This window comes from Miscanthus floridulus, chromosome 7, assembly GCF_019320115.1.
Source record: "Miscanthus floridulus cultivar M001 chromosome 7, ASM1932011v1, whole genome shotgun sequence".
Taxonomy (NCBI): domain Eukaryota; kingdom Viridiplantae; phylum Streptophyta; class Magnoliopsida; order Poales; family Poaceae; genus Miscanthus; species Miscanthus floridulus.
In genome coordinates, this window is record NC_089586.1 from 27,394,033 (window position 1) to 27,409,129 (window position 15,097).

The 15,097-nt window shown below is 46.9% G+C and overlaps 2 protein-coding genes across 2 annotated transcripts; both read right to left on the bottom strand.

The window, feature by feature from the left end:
- Positions 1 to 4,153: 4,153 nt before the first annotated feature.
- Positions 4,154 to 13,972, bottom strand: LOC136462919 (putative multidrug resistance protein). The gene is made up of 8 exons (XM_066461969.1): positions 13,930 to 13,972; positions 12,702 to 12,886; positions 12,550 to 12,604; positions 12,220 to 12,427; positions 8,426 to 8,881; positions 7,792 to 8,332; positions 5,747 to 6,634; positions 4,154 to 5,665 (listed from the first exon to the last, which is right to left on the bottom strand). Exons 1-8 carry the CDS (start codon positions 13,970 to 13,972, stop codon positions 4,295 to 4,297), a joined length of 3,747 nt encoding a protein of 1,248 aa, XP_066318066.1. The 3' UTR covers positions 4,154 to 4,294.
- On the bottom strand, positions 8,964 to 12,146 carry LOC136462920 (uncharacterized). The gene is made up of 3 exons (XM_066461970.1): positions 10,034 to 12,146; positions 9,775 to 9,942; positions 8,964 to 9,732 (listed from the first exon to the last, which is right to left on the bottom strand). Exons 1-3 carry the CDS (start codon positions 11,639 to 11,641, stop codon positions 9,013 to 9,015), a joined length of 2,496 nt encoding a protein of 831 aa, XP_066318067.1. The 5' UTR covers positions 11,642 to 12,146; the 3' UTR covers positions 8,964 to 9,012.
- Positions 13,973 to 15,097: the final 1,125 nt, after the last annotated feature.

Below are 15,097 nucleotides of genomic sequence, written 5' to 3' on the forward strand. Positions count from 1 at the left end.
ATTTAACTCAACATGGTACAATATAACCTTATTTGGAGGTGTGAAGAAGCTTGTCCTTAAATCAAACCGAGTTAAATGTCTTTGGCAAGTATTATAGATTGAACCAAATTTGGGAAAATGATCCTCACCCCATTGATTGACATTGATAATCTTAACCTATCTAAAGTTAAACCTTTGTGGTCATTGATGATAAAGGAGGAGAAGTAATACACAAAGATAGTGAAAAGATGACAAAGGGGGAGAACTTTGACATAAGGGATGAAATATAAAAGTAAGGGGATCAATTAAAATTTGGAGTACACAAGTAGGGGGAGCAAGCTCATAAACTTGATTGATGCATTTGAATGTGCATTTCATATGTTTGCTTGCATGGTACAAGTTTTAAATTAAAATTCCATGCTTGTGTAGTGTATGCTAGTTGTATGTTTGATTGATGAAATGAAAAACTAGCATGAATAGGTTGAGTAACTAGACTTATGTTTATATTGTGAAAAACTAGACCCTTGCTTCTAATGTTGATCTCACGGGATATTCTAGTTTTTGTGCATGTCTAGTTATTAATGGTGCTAAGGATGGTATATTTGGTGCACTCCAATTGGTATCACGCTTCAAAGGTTCATCTCTTATACCTTAGCATCATTTGGTCGATATTGCCTTCCCACATTTCTAATCCATGTATATGTGCAAGCTTCAATCCAAACTCTTAGCACATATGTCGGGGGAGCAAATGCTACCAATGGGGTTCATGAAACTTGTCCATATCCTTTTACACATGGTAAATATGCTTGGGCAAGCAACATGGATTCAAATGAATTTCAATTCATATGTTTATGAAAGGGTTGTCATCAATTACCAAAAAGGGGAGATTGAAAGCTCTAATTTGGTTTTGGTGAATTGATGAAATCCTAAGTGCTAACCTAGTTTATCAAAGTGATCATGAGATAGGTAGCACTATTCCAAGTGGTAGAGAAATGGTGAAGATCACGATGATGGTGTGGTGACCATGGTGATCAAGTGCTTGGCTTGAAAAAGAAGAAAGAGAAAAACAAAAAGTTCAAGGCAAAGGTGAAACTTGATAGAAACTTTTTGGTTTAGTGATCGAGACACTTAGCGAGTGTGATCACATTTAGTATCGATAGCCATACTATTAAGAGGGGTGAAACTCGTATCGAAATACGGTTATCAAAGTGCCACTAGATGCTCTAACTCATTGTATATGCATTTAGGATCTAGTGGAGAGATAACACTCTTGAAAATTTTTGTGAAAATATGCTAACAAACATGCATAAGGTGATACACTTGGTGGTTGACACATTTGAGCAAAGGTGGAGAAGTTGGTGAAGTGGAGGAGATGGTTGTCACTGAAAAACAGTGACCGAACGCAGCCTTTGGGATGACCAGACGTTGAGGTGGTGAGTCCGGTCATTTATAAAATTGTTGGCGCGCTCGGGCTCAGTCTACTAGTTGACTGGACGCAGCATAGTAAAAGTGACCGGACGCACAGGGCCTGCGTCCAGTCACAGGTGACGTACGTTGACGTCAATCGCTCAGTTTGGCACGTAGAGGAGAATAACTGACCGGACGCTGGGCTAGGTCCGGTCGAGGTGCATTTGACACATTTGATCACGTTTGGGTGGCTCTGGATCATCTCTAGAAATGACCTAACGCTGGGTTACCATATGGAGCAGTGCGTCCAGTCGTGTCTTGGTCGTGGCATGCGCGCGCGAGGTTTGCTTCTGATCGGCGCATCCGGTCTTAACTTAACGCGCGAGGGTTTGATTTTGACAATTGGAATCATATGCGCGAGGTTGAATGGAGGTGACACGTGGACAGCGATGGTTGATCGGACACTGGGGCATATGTCCGATCATACCTGATCAGCGCGTCCGACAGCCCGAATTGGGCTGCTCTATGAGCCCAACGACTCTATTTCGATGGAGCCTCTATAAAAGGTATTTGGCCGGCTCAAGCTCTTTCTCGTGGCCATTTGTATTGACATAGCAACTTTGTGAGCTTAGCCAAAGCCTTCCCACTCATCTCCATCATAGATTCATTATCTTTGTGAGATTGGGAGTGAATCCAAGTGCATTGCTTGAGTGATTGCATCTAGAGGCACTTGGTGTTCGTGTTTCGCTGTGGGATTCGTTTGTTACTCTTGGTGGTTGCCGCTACCTAGACGACTTGGTATAGCGAGGATCATCGAGCGGATGAAAGTGATTGTCAATGGTTCCGATTGTGGTGATTGTGAGGGGTTCTTGATCTTTTCCCGGCGGAGAGTCAGAAGGTACTCTAGTAGATTGCTCGTGGCTTGTGTGATCCTTATCTCGTGTTGGTTGTGCGGCACTCTATTGAGGGTTTGGCATGTGATGCCAATTAGTGTGTGAACCTCTAAGTGAGTGAATCGCCACAATGAGGACTAGCTTGCTGGCAAGCAAGTGAACCTTGGTAAAAAAATCTTGTGTCATCTTGTCCGATGATTTCTTGGTATTCATTGTGATTGATTGGCTTCATCATTGTGATTGGCTCAATTCCTCTATACGATGGTATAATCATCACATCCCCTATCTTACATTTACATTTCTAGTGTTGCTTCGCTCTTTAGTATAACTAGTTTTGAGAGCAAGCTTGTATCGGTTCTAGTGGTTAGTATAGCTCTTTAGTTAGTCTTTGAGAGCACACTAACTTAGTGTAGTGACATAGCTATTGTGTGCTTAGAGATCATAAACACTAAAATTGTGATAGGTGGCTTGCTCTTTTAGTAGGCTAGCGCAACACTTATTTCGCCGTTTAATTGTCTAACATATTTGCTAAGTGTTATTGTAGAAATTTTAATAGGCTATTCACCCCCTCTCTCTTTAGCTATTATGACCTTTCAACGGCATCATGCAGTCCGCGCGCACGTGATCAGAAGCCAGGCAGCTGAAGCACTTACAGCCTGTTCGTTTGGCTGTGGCTTATCGTAAATGATCGTAAATTTTCAGCTGGAACGATATTTTTCTCTCACACAAACCAGCCAGCAGTACTTCTTCACGAACCAACAACGATACGAACCAACCAACCGATAACCAGATCTAGGGGGACCGGACGCGACTTGCCACGACAGCACGCCGCCAACTCCGGCGGCTGTGGACTTGCCTGAAGCCGCCCGAGTTCGGCTCAGCGGTCATGCGGGCAGGATGGACGACGATGGATACCAACTTGCGCGGACGCGGAGATGGCGGCCTAGAGTTGGCGCGACCCGCGTCGGCCATGAAACTCGCGTGGTTGCGAAGACGGTGGCGCCTGCGCTGCTTCCTCAGAAGGCGGATAGCCTTCCCACGACCCACGGGCGGCGACGCGTCGGAGTCATCGAGGGATGCCTCGGAGTGAGAGAAGCACAGCCTCCCCCCCCCCCCCCACCCCCCTCCCGCCGACCCCCCCAGGAGACGCGGAGAAAGGCTCCGCGTTCGGGTCAAGGGAGCTGGACCGAAGGACGTGGGTGGCGTGGGCAGCGGCAGGAAGCAGAGGAAGGTGCTGGAAGGTGGATCTCACCGAGCTCCGGGCAGCCTCCTCCTCCTCCTCAACCTCGTCCGCCCCGGAGCGGCGGGAGGGGAAGCCGCGCTCCATGCGTGAGTGGTCGGCGCGATCGGAGTGGTCAGCGGCGAGGGCTGGTGGAAGCCGGGGCCAGGGTGGCTGGCAGCGGCGGAAGGGGGTGGGAGCTTACCTCACTCGCTCACCTATGGTGCCTGCCTAATGATATAGCCTTCAGCCCCCTTAGTGAATGTACTTATATTTCGATCCCAACTCCTGAGAAATGCCACTGGTAAAAAACTCCCTCAAGTAGATAGACGCATGGAGCCATAGACATCTTACTCATAACTGCGATACTCTGCTACCTGCTACCTGCTACCTGCGATACTCAGTTTTTCTGTGTGGTTATCTTTCTTGTTGGTATCCACTCTGCTACCTGCGATACTCAGTTTGTGGTTTAAAAATTTACTTATTTGCTTGGCAAATAGGCTTTATAATTTCAAAAGTCACAGAATGATAAGAATAAAACCTATTGTACATCTCCTCTCATATTATCTGATCTTTGCATCACTGCAATACATATCAAGTAGCACTACTGAGGAACTATAAGTTTTACACACTGCTAGGTGCTGAACTACTGATATCACGATGGTAAAGGGGAAAAAAAGCTCTTCAGTTGTCTGTTGAGCATTCTTGCTTGCCTGTTATTCCAAATCAGCGACTTATTTGAATGGGGCTACAAATTTGGAAAATAGTGCCTAGTTATCATGCAAATTGCAAAATTTCAGTGATGGCCGCTTCCTTGTTGCAAATTAACCAGTCCAAAGTATGTTCCAGCAGGACCCTTGGCCATGAGGGATGCATGTGTACCTGTCTCCACAACAATTCCTTTCTCAAGCACAGTGATCTGGTCGCAGTTCTGGATAGTGCTTAGCCTATGTGCCACAACTACACTAGTCCTGCCAATTGACACTCGGTCCAGCGCCTCTTGCACCACCTTCTCCGACTGGCTGTCCAGTGCACTTGTAGCTTCATCCAGTAGCAAGATAGCAGGGTTCTTCAAGATTGCACGGGCGATTGCAATGCGCTGCTTCTGACCTCCTGAAAGCTGAACACCCCGCTCACCACACCATGTGTCATATCCATCCTTTAGGTTGCTAATAAAGTCATGTGCATTGGCGGACATTGATGCATTCTCAATTTCCGCCTCACTCGCTCTTTCTGTTCCATACATAATGTTCTCTCTAATGGTACCTGCAAATAATGTTGGCTCCTGGCTGACTAGTCCAATGTGCCGTCGCAGGGCTCGGAGATTGTATAATTTGATGTCCCTACCATCGACCTCTACCGCCCCCCTCAGTGGCTCATAGAACCGCTCTATAAGTCCAATGATTGTTGATTTGCCTGAACCACTTTGCCCAACAAGGGCTGTCGACATGCCTGGCTGTATGCTTAAGTTGAATCCTTTGAAGATGACCACATCTGGCCTTGATGGGTATGCAAAATCAACTTCTTTAATGTTGACCTCACCCATGAGTTTCTCTGGTTTGTATCCCTCAGGGCTGTCAGGGTTAATTTCTGATTCCCGGTCAAGAATAGAAAACACTGAAGCGACTGCTTCAGCACCCTTAGCAAGGTCTGTTGTCACGCTACCTGCATCTGCAATTACACGCCCTGTGCCTACTAGAATCGTGAAGGTTTGGTAGAGGGCCTTAGCAGTAATGTGATGTTCAGCAATGAGCTTGCCACCGTACCAGAAGTCGAGGGCTGCAGTGCATCTCAAAAGACTCATGGACGTGCCGAGGCCAAGACCTGCAAACCATGATTGCCGAATGCTTTCATTGCGTGGTCCCTCCTGTGCTTGGTCAAAGAGGCGCAAGATGCGTTCCTGGGATGAGAAAGCAGTGATGGTGCGAAGATTAGAGACTGCCTCAGCTGCTAGCTTACTACATTCAGATTGTGCCTGTATAGATTGCTTTGACATGCTCTTTAGTAAGACACGACGAGCATAAAAGCAGATGATGATAAGAGGCTGGACTGCTATCATCACAAGGGCCAAACGCCAGGCAATTATCAGACCCATGACGCAGGCAATGAGAACAGCAGAAATTGTTTGGATCACCAGAGACATTCTATCACCCACTAGTGACCTCACCTACAACACAAATATTATGTCCTATAAGTTACTCTTGTTTTCTAAATACTCATAAGCTTCAATCAAAATTTTTATACTTACAACGTTGGTGTCCTTGGCAAGCTGTGAGCATATGACACCACTTGAGTTGTCATCACGGTCAAACCACCCAATCTCGAAAGTGAGAATTTTCTCAAGCATATGTTCCCTAATCCTCTTGGTAAGGTATTCCCCCATAGCATCAAAGTTGTAATGCTGCCCAATATTGATCAGGAATGTGAGCACTGCTAGGGCGGCAAAGAAAAGTGCATGGGTCCTTGTTTTGTCCTTGATCTCTTCATGATCTGTCAAGAAGTAGATAGAGATCATGCTCCCCATGGCGTATGAGTACGCAGGTTGTATGCCACCGAACACGATTGCACTAGAGCCCCCTATCAGTGCCTGCTTCCACTCTGGTGCATTAAGCATAAGTAGCCTTGTGAATGATGGCACAGGTGTCTTTGGCTTGCCTATGTCGTAATCATCTTTTGCATTGTCCGCTGACCTCCTTGAGCTTGAGCTGCAAGCTGCAGGGAGTCTCCTACTCACACTGTGACTGCTGTATTGTCCCATATTAGATGTACTTTCAGTTCCACCAACCTCTGTAGCCTCCCTTGAATATCTGTTCTGTTGAAGTTGGACAAGAGATGAGTAGAGGCCATTCTCATTTGCAGTGAGCTCATCATGGGAGCCCAACTCCACGACCTCACCAGACTTCATAGCAGCAATCAAATGAGCATTTCGGATGGTGGAGAGCCGATGTGCAATGACAATAGTAGTTCGGCCCATGGAGGCCAGGTCAAGTGCCTCCTGTACCACACGCTCTGAGTTAGTGTCCAATGCACTGGTGGCTTCATCCAGGAGAAGGATCTTGGGTGACTTTAGGATTGCTCTGGCAATTGCAATCCTTTGTTTCTGCCCTCCAGACATCTGGACACCACGCTCACCCACCTGTTTTTTTTTTTTGTTCCAGACATGGTTAGTGTCAAATTACTAAGGATGGCCAACAATTCATAGAAGTAGAAAATTTTTTAGTTCCAAGGTCATTGATTTGAGCAATTTCAATAGATGAAAACGAAACAGTTTCTTGACAAAGGTAACATTCTGTAACTTCGGCTGTGTTTGGAGGGGCTCCGATCGGCGCTGGCTCCCACACTGTAGCTGCACTGTGATGGAGACAGCCGGAGCACCCAAAACCCAGCTCCTCGGGTTCGTCTCTAGTGGCAGGCGGAGCCGGAGCCTTTTAAAGGCAGCGCACAGTGACGCACAGGACCGAACAGTGCAAGCGCAGCGGAGCCGGAGCCGCTGAGGGCGTCACCAAACGCAGCCTTCGTGTGACAGAAAACATAACTCAAGTTTACTGTAGCAAGAAGATAAAGAATTGAGCATTTTTTTCATTTGCAATTTTTTTGAACGGTTTTCATCTGCAAATTTTGGTTTGTATGTATCCCCTCTTTTTTCTATTTCAAAAACTTGCTTATAGCAGCTAATATCTGCATTACGTTATTAACAACTGTTATAAACTGGTCAAGACCTCCCCTTGTTATTAGAATAATATATATGAAATGTTGGTGCGACACTTGTGCAAAACTGGCATGCTTTTCTGCCATTTCAATGTTGAAGGTAACTTCGATCATCTATCTCAATTATTCTATTGTTTTGGGCTATGTACACAAATTTGCCTAAAAAACCGTGTACAGAAGCTGTCAATGGCCGGGCTCTTTTTTTTTTTTTTTGATACAGGGCTCTGTTTGTTGGGGATGAACATCGAATTTAGATGATATAAGTAAAGGAATAAGTAAACATCTTGGAATTGGATTGATATTAGATTGTTCAAAGTGATCCTTTGTGAACATTTTTTAGAAAAAAAGTATTTGTGCAGTATTTACACATAGTTGGCTGAGTTTGATGCCACTACTATACTATTCTTGGATTGTTTTTTGATCGTCAATCGGAATCTGCATCAGCATTTCAGTTTGAACCATTCAACTTTGTCTTTTACTCTTCTGTTTTCAGATTAAATTAAAAAAAGCCTCTGTTAGATTTGGACTTGGGAGGACAAAGAAGTATCTGCACGACAACAAGTGCACAGGAAGCCGCCACAGTACCTGCGTGTCATAGCCCTGCGGCAGCTGGGCGATGAAGCTGTGCGCGTTGGCCGCCTTCGCCGCGGCGACGACCTCCTCCTCCGTCGCGTCCTCCTTACCGAGCAGGATGTTCTCCCTGATGGACGTCGCGAACAGCGCGGGCTCCTGGCTGACGAGCCCCATCTGCGCGCGCAGCCACTTGAGCCGCAGCCGCCGGATGTCCACGCCGTCCAGGGTCACCTCTCCGGCCGACGGGTCGTAGAAGCGCTCCAGCAGCGTGATGACCGTCGACTTCCCTGACCCGCTGCTGCCGACCAGTGCCACCGTGTGACCCGCCGGAATGTGCAGGTTGAAGCTTACTAAGACGGGGCTCTCCGGCCGCGACGGGTAGCAGAATTCTACGTTCCTGAACACCACCTCGCCGGCGACGTTGGCGAGCTCCTCACCGGCGTCACTCTCCGAGTCGATCTTGGGCACTCGCCGGATTAGCTCCTGGATCCTTTCGGCCGCGGCGCTCGCCTCCGAGAAGTACTTAACGTTCGACAGCCCGGACCCCAGCGCTCTGCATGCACATGGTTCGTGATGGCAATACAATGTTAACCAAAAAAAAAACCCGGTTTGGTTTGCAGCTAGCTAGCTAGTAGTATTTACGTACGTTCCTCCGATGATAATGGCAGTGGAGACGGCGTAGACGGTGCCGCCCTTGTAGCCGTGGTACATGACCAGCCGGCTGCCGTACCAGACGCTGAAGGCATAGATGGCGAAGCTGACGCCACTGCTGCCAATGGCGACACCCTTGGCGAGACCCTGCTTGATCCCGAGCCGCGTGGACTCCTCCAGCGCGGCGGAGAACCGCGCCATGGTGCTCCTCTCCGCGACGAACGAGTACACGGTGCGCACCGACGACACGGCCTGCTCCGCGACGGCGCCCGGGCGCGTGTACTGCTCCCTGATCCGGCGGGCGAGGCCGATGAGGACGCGGCCGTAGAGGAAGCCGGGCACGACGAGCAGCAGCACGGTCGGCAGCAGCACGAGCGCCAGCTGCCTGAGCAGCGCGAGCCCGACGGCGTAGCCGCCCAGGAACAGGGCCGTCCCGGGAAAATTAGAGGCCCTGTACGATACTAAGAAATAAGGCCTATTAACCTAGAAAAAAAAACTAAATATACGATATTATAAAGCATGCAGTATGTTGCAATAAAATATATATCAAGATTCAAGAATGATACCTATATTACATAATCTTTACTTGAATAACATCATTCTTTTAGTGTTCTTTGAAATGAAGTCTTCAATAATATGCTCATAATCAATCTTCTCCAACAGTTCACCTTCAAGTGCTATTATAGCCAAATCATTAAGTCTTTCTTGTGTCATTGTAGAACGCAAATAAGTCTTCAATAGCTTTAACTTAGAAAAGCTTCGCTCTGCTGATGCAACAGTCACAGGAATAGTCAACAAAACTCTATATGCAATAGTTGCATTAGGAAAACAACCATGCTCCTTTAAAAACCGCAAAATTTCAACAGGCCCCATTCTTTCTTCTGGAATGAAGTCTTGTAGAAACTTCAGCTCCATATATAGTTCTTTGGCATCAATATCAGATTTTTCATCCTTTTTAAGGACAGCCTCAAGATTATCACAAGAAGACTTCAAGCTTTGGTTATCCAACGACCGCAATGTTTCCGAAGTAAATAAGAAACCAAAATTTTTTTGGTATTCTTTGTACTGCTCAAATCTTGTTTCCAGAGAGACAATAGCTTGATCAATAAGAGTGTTAAAATACTCTATTCTAAATAACTCCTCTGGAGACATTGTGGCAATATTTGTGTCTTCTGGGTTCTCATCGTGATGCCTCTTTCTTGTAATTTTTCTTTTTTTAGTGAATGTAGTACCAATATCCATCTCAAGTGCAATTTCTTTGGCCGACTCCAAAGCTTGTAAGAAACCAGTTTCCCTATAGCCCTCGAAGAAAGAAATAAGCCCTTTCACTTTCTTGATAGCAACATCAATAAGCATATCCTTTTCTTGCATTTGTTTGCTTACCAAATTAGCAGCATACAGTACCTCATACCAAATAGCAACTGCCACTATAAAGTCATATTGTCCAAGTTCATTATTTGCCAAACCTTTAGCCTCACTACTCTTTGCTGGATCGTTATCAATATCAGATACCTAAATTAAAAGAAGGAAAACATTTTTAATATATGAGATAACCAACAAAAGTACATTATTAAATCAGTACCAATATGAAAATGTTGGATACCTGAAGTAGAGCCTCCCGAATGTCTGCACACTGAAACCTGATAGCTTTAACACTATCAATGCGACTCTCCCATCGTGTAGCTGAAACTGACTTGAGAGTCAGTCCAGTTATGTTTTCTTTTAGTATCTGCCATTTTTTTGTAGAGTTAGCAAATGCTGTGTAGATACGTTGGATGATTCCAAAAAAATCTTTAGCTCTGCCACAAGTCTTAGTAGCCATATCACAAAGTGTTAAATTAAGGCTATGACAACCACAAGCTGAATAAAAAGCTCTAGGATTTACATCCAAAAGCTTCCTTTGTACACCTTGATGTTTTCCTTTCATATTTGAACCATTATCATAGCCTTGTCCTCTCACATTATCTATGTCAAGATCAAGAATCTTTAGCTCATTCTCTAGCACATCAAAAAGTGCTTGTCCAGTCGTGTCATTTACATCTAAGAATCCTAGAAAGGATTCTTCAACATGACCTGATGTTGAGTCCACATATCTTATAATTAAAGACATTTGTTCTTGGTGACTTACATCAGGGGTACAATCAAGTATGACAGAGAAATACTTTGCACTCTTTATCTTCTTAATAATTTCAGACTTAATAGCAGAAGCAAGTAAGTGTATCAACTCATTCTGAATCCTAGGACCAAGATAATGAACGTGAGTTTCATCATTTGTAATCCGGCGGACATGCTCTTGAATAACTGGATCAAATTCAGCCAACATCTCTACTAAGCCCAAAAAATTCCCATTGCTATCATCATATAGTTTGCTGTTACTTCCACGAAATGCAAGATTATGCTTGGCAAGAAATTTTACTATGCCAACAATTCTAAATAAAACCTTCCTCCAATGGTCCTTTTCTTTCTCAAGTTGTCGTTGAGCAGCTTTGTCAATAGTTTGATCAGTTTGCAATCTGTTACGCAACTCATACCAAGCTGTCATGCTCAAAACATGATCTGCACTTGTCTCGTGCTCTTTGAGTCTCTGCCCAAGATGTATCCAGTCATTATAACCCTCATTTGCCAACTGACCTTTTCGATGACCTTTTGTAAATAATTTACAGCTGAAGCAAAAAACTCTATCAAGTTCCTTAGAATAAACAAGCCAATCCCTGTCACAGCTTTCTCCATTTGACAGAATTCTATCATAGAATAGTGAAGAAAATCTTCTAGATAACATGTCCTTAGGACCCTTCTGAATTGATAGGTCTCTTTTAGGGCCCTTTTGTGCTAAAATGTCAACTTGTCTACTATCAAGTGAATCCCAGTATCTTGGATCAAATATATCAGGCTGAAAAGAATCACTAGCATTTGAAGAAGGATTCAAGTCTTCACTGTCTATCTGAGTATTTGTGTTGTCAGCTTCCTCAACTTCAACATTATTTTCTGGAGGATCTATAGGATCATTATCAATATTATTGTCAATCGCCTGCCCCTCCTCAAGCAGGGCCCCTGCCTCAAGTGTTGGATTATCAGACGACACTTGTGACTGTTTTGTAACAAATCTATCCATAGCTCCTTGCTGAGATTGGACTAATTCCTCTATTCTTTGTTTCTTCTTACGCTTTTGAAAACCTGATTCAAATTTTCTAGAACGATTTGTAGAAGACATGGCTTCAATCTTTGAATGCTATTCCAGTAGGTGTCTAGATCAAAAGATAAAAAAAACAAAATTTAGAGATCGATCAACTACTTATTATTGTTCGCGGCTACCAGTGAATGAATTGAAAAATAAATATGAATGATTTATATTACCTTCAGGGCCTTAGCGCCTCGCTCTCGCTGTTGCGGTTGCAGCTAGATCGTCACGGCTCACGCCCTGTCACTCGCGAAACGCTGCCGGCGGCCGGTACGGCGTCAGGCGATGGCGGCGACACGAGACGAGACGTCGAGAGGTAGTACGTGAGACCTAAGATTTGCGATCTGATTCAGTTGGGGAATTGGGATCGGCAACATTGCCAACTGAACAGCGGCCGGGCAACAAGCCATTGTTTATTGGGCTTTGGTCAATTGTTGTACACGTCGCTTTGCTAATGGGCCAAAGGCCAAAGCTACTGCTGTACGTTCTTATTTACCAAGCAATACATATATACGTATATATACTCTATATATATTTGGAGGCCTCTGAAAAGTGGAGGCCCTGTACCGTCGCACACGTTGCACGTGCCAAGGGACGGCCCTGCCAGGAACGTGGAGCAGTTCATCACGAAGTTGGGCAGCTTCTCGCTCAGCACGTCCTGCACCACGAGGCTGTCGCTGGAGACGCTGGCGATCACGTCCGACGTGGTGCCGGCCTTGAGGTCGAAGTACTCCACGTCCTGCCGGAGCACCGCCCGCAGGTAGCGCAGCCGCATCCGCGACGCCTGCCGCTCCGCCGTCCGCGTCCAGCAGTACCCCTCTGCATGCACGTCAGACGCGGCGAGAAGAACACATGATGAGCATGGACGGACAGGGCAGCTGCATGTGGCACTGAAGTGCATGCAAGCCTGTGCTGTGCAGTGCAGTGCAGCGCGCACTCACCTAGGAACGCCATGATCCAGTTGCCGGCCGCCAAGTAGAGTATGTTCCGCGCGTTCTGATAGGGAGACCCGGGGTGTGCGTCCATCAGCGAAAGTGTTCACATCACATTGGCTTAATTTGCTACGATTATTGCACGTCAGAGAGAGTACTACCTCGTTCATCTTGGAGGTGAACTGCAGGAGGCGGTCAGGCCCGGTGCCAATGTCGTTGAAGATGCGGTTGGCGAGGAACAGCATCATCGGCGTGGACAAGCCGTCTCCCACGGCGCCCACCAGGCCCAGCACCATCAGGGCCATGTCCGCCGCGTCCGCGTGCATGAACACCGACGCGAACGACCACGCCACCGGCGCCGCCACCATCTGCTTCGATGTCCCTAGTATCATGTGCGTCTTGCTAGATATAGCTAGCTAGCCGGCGCGCTGCAGCACGTACGCCGGCCGCCGGGCCGGACTTGTGGTCTTGTGGCGGACGTACAGCGGCGGGCCGGCGGCTACGGCTATGTAATCGATCCGTCAATTTTGCCTTCTTTTCAGGCCCTGAAAGGTGGCAGCTTCTGACGCTTACATTACATATATACACGCCATAGGGTGGCACTGGCACAGGTGCGTAACAAGCAGCAGTGTACCTGCATGCCCGGTAGACGAAGCCAAGTTGGGTTGGCACTGGCAGCACGCGGTTGGGCCCGGGGTCGGGTTTCTTCGTCAAGGGCCACGTGGCAACGTATCTGCTCACTGCCCTCGAGCAGCCGAAGAAATTTTGTGCTTGTATGCATGCAGTCAACAGCTGAGCAGCGGCGGCAAACTGGTTCATCAACTGCTCAAGGGACCTCGCTTGCAGCCGGCGGCACACACTTTTCACCATGCATGACACGTCCTGACGTATGCCGTATGCATGTCAGTCCGGTTCTCTGTCCTGACGGCCATTGCTAGGCCATGCATGCCCATTCAGCGCATGGCACCGGCACCGGATCAACGCAGCTTATTCGAAGAAGCTAAGCAGCTGGTCGATCAGAAGATCGCAACATACGACACGACACGCCATCAAGGGTTTTTTATCGACCGAAATTCACGAAAATTTTTGAAATTTCTGTTCTATCCATAGGGTCCGATAAAATTTGATATCGGCCAAATTTTTCCCTTCTTTCCTGCTCCCACACAGGCAACCCAAATTTAGCCGCGCGACGGTCCCACACTTATAATGCTTTATTCTCGTTTTTATATGTGAACAAGTGATGTTTAATAGCTTAGGAATAGTTTCAAGTCAAATTCTACGAATTTTTTTTCAAAACAATTTGATTTTTTTTAATTTGGTCCGATATATCCTGCTTATCCTATTTATCCATAACCTCTGACAAATTTTTATTCTATTTATCTATGACCTCTGATAAATTTTTATTTCTGATAATGAAAACCTTGCGCGCCATGCATGGCGGCGAGCGTAATAATCTACTAATTAATATATGCTGGGTTATAGTGTCAGTCAGGTTGATCGACACAAGCAGGACGTGGACTCGATCAGCAGGAGGTGCAGTGCATCAAATTTAAGCGGAGGCGGCGGATCGGATGCAGAGGCTACCAAGTCGTTGCAACTTCCCTTCCAAGCAGTTTGGTGAGAAGAAGCAGAGACACGGCAGGGACGACGGGGTTGACGTTGTCTCTCACAGTTCCTGCTCCGTTCGTGCCATTTTCGCGGCGGCTGGCGGCGCACTGGGGGGGACACACGTCGTCCGCACCGAATGCATACAGGTGTTGGAGTGTTGACTGCACGGCCACTCTGCCGGCGAAGGGGTCGCCGGACCGCTTTCGTGTGTGTGGAAGTGGCCGTCGTCGAAACAGTGCATCTCACTGTTTGCATCCAGCTACCTACCTGCTGTGTTCTTCCGAGGACTTCTTCCTCCGGGGACAAGTTAAACTTGGCTCGGGTATTCACTGTGGACACCGCGCTACACTAGCTGATTTTTGTTATAATATTTACTATTTTTTTACTAAAAATAAAAATAGTTTTTATTTATTTGATTGGATTTGTCTCCATGCTTCCATTGCATCGATATCAATGGGTACAGCTACCGTTAATCAAGTGCTTGGCTTGGAGGTATCGTGGTATCCTTCTCAGCTCCTTTATTTGTCAGGAATGCTAAACAACACCCATGTGTTTTAGCACCCATAAACACATGATTTTTTCTGTGTCTATGATGTGCCAACTTAAAACACTCAGCCCGACTCCTCCCCACACCCGACTCCTCTCCGCACCCCGTCCTCCCTCCGCGTGCTCTCTCTCTCTCTCTCTCACACCGGCGACGGCGACGGCGACGGCGACTGGCGAGCTTCTCCAGACGCCCGCGCCCGCGCCCCTCCCCGCCCCCGGGCCTGCGCCTCCCCACGCCCGCGTCCGCGCCCGCGCCCGTGCCGGCCATGGTGGATCCGCGCGAGGTAGGTCTTCTCCTCGTCGTCCTCCTCCTCCTCTTCGTGGATCTGTGCCGACCGGAGACAAAGACGGTGGCGGCGGTGGCTAGGGTTCTGGCGAGCATCTCCCCCAAATTTTGTCCTTG

Coding starts and splice junctions, on each gene's coding strand:
- LOC136462920 (XM_066461970.1), bottom strand. CDS start 11,641: ATGTCTTCTACAAATCGTTCTAGAAAATTTGAATCAGGTTTTCAAAAG. Junction 9,943..10,033: donor TTCGGGAGGCTCTACTTCAG/GTATCCAACATT, acceptor CTTTTAATTTAG/GTATCTGATATTGATAACGA. Junction 9,733..9,774: donor AAAAGGATATGCTTATTGAT/GTTGCTATCAAG, acceptor TCTTTCTTCGAG/GGCTATAGGGAAACTGGTTT.
- LOC136462919 (XM_066461969.1), bottom strand. CDS start 13,972: ATGGCGCGCAAGGTTTTCATTATCAGAAATAAAAATTTATCAG. Junction 12,605..12,701: donor TCACCTCCAAGATGAACGAG/GTAGTACTCTCT, acceptor TCTCCCTATCAG/AACGCGCGGAACATACTCTA. Junction 6,635..7,791: donor CGCAGGGCTATGACACGCAG/GTACTGTGGCGG, acceptor AAAAAAAAACAG/GTGGGTGAGCGTGGTGTCCA.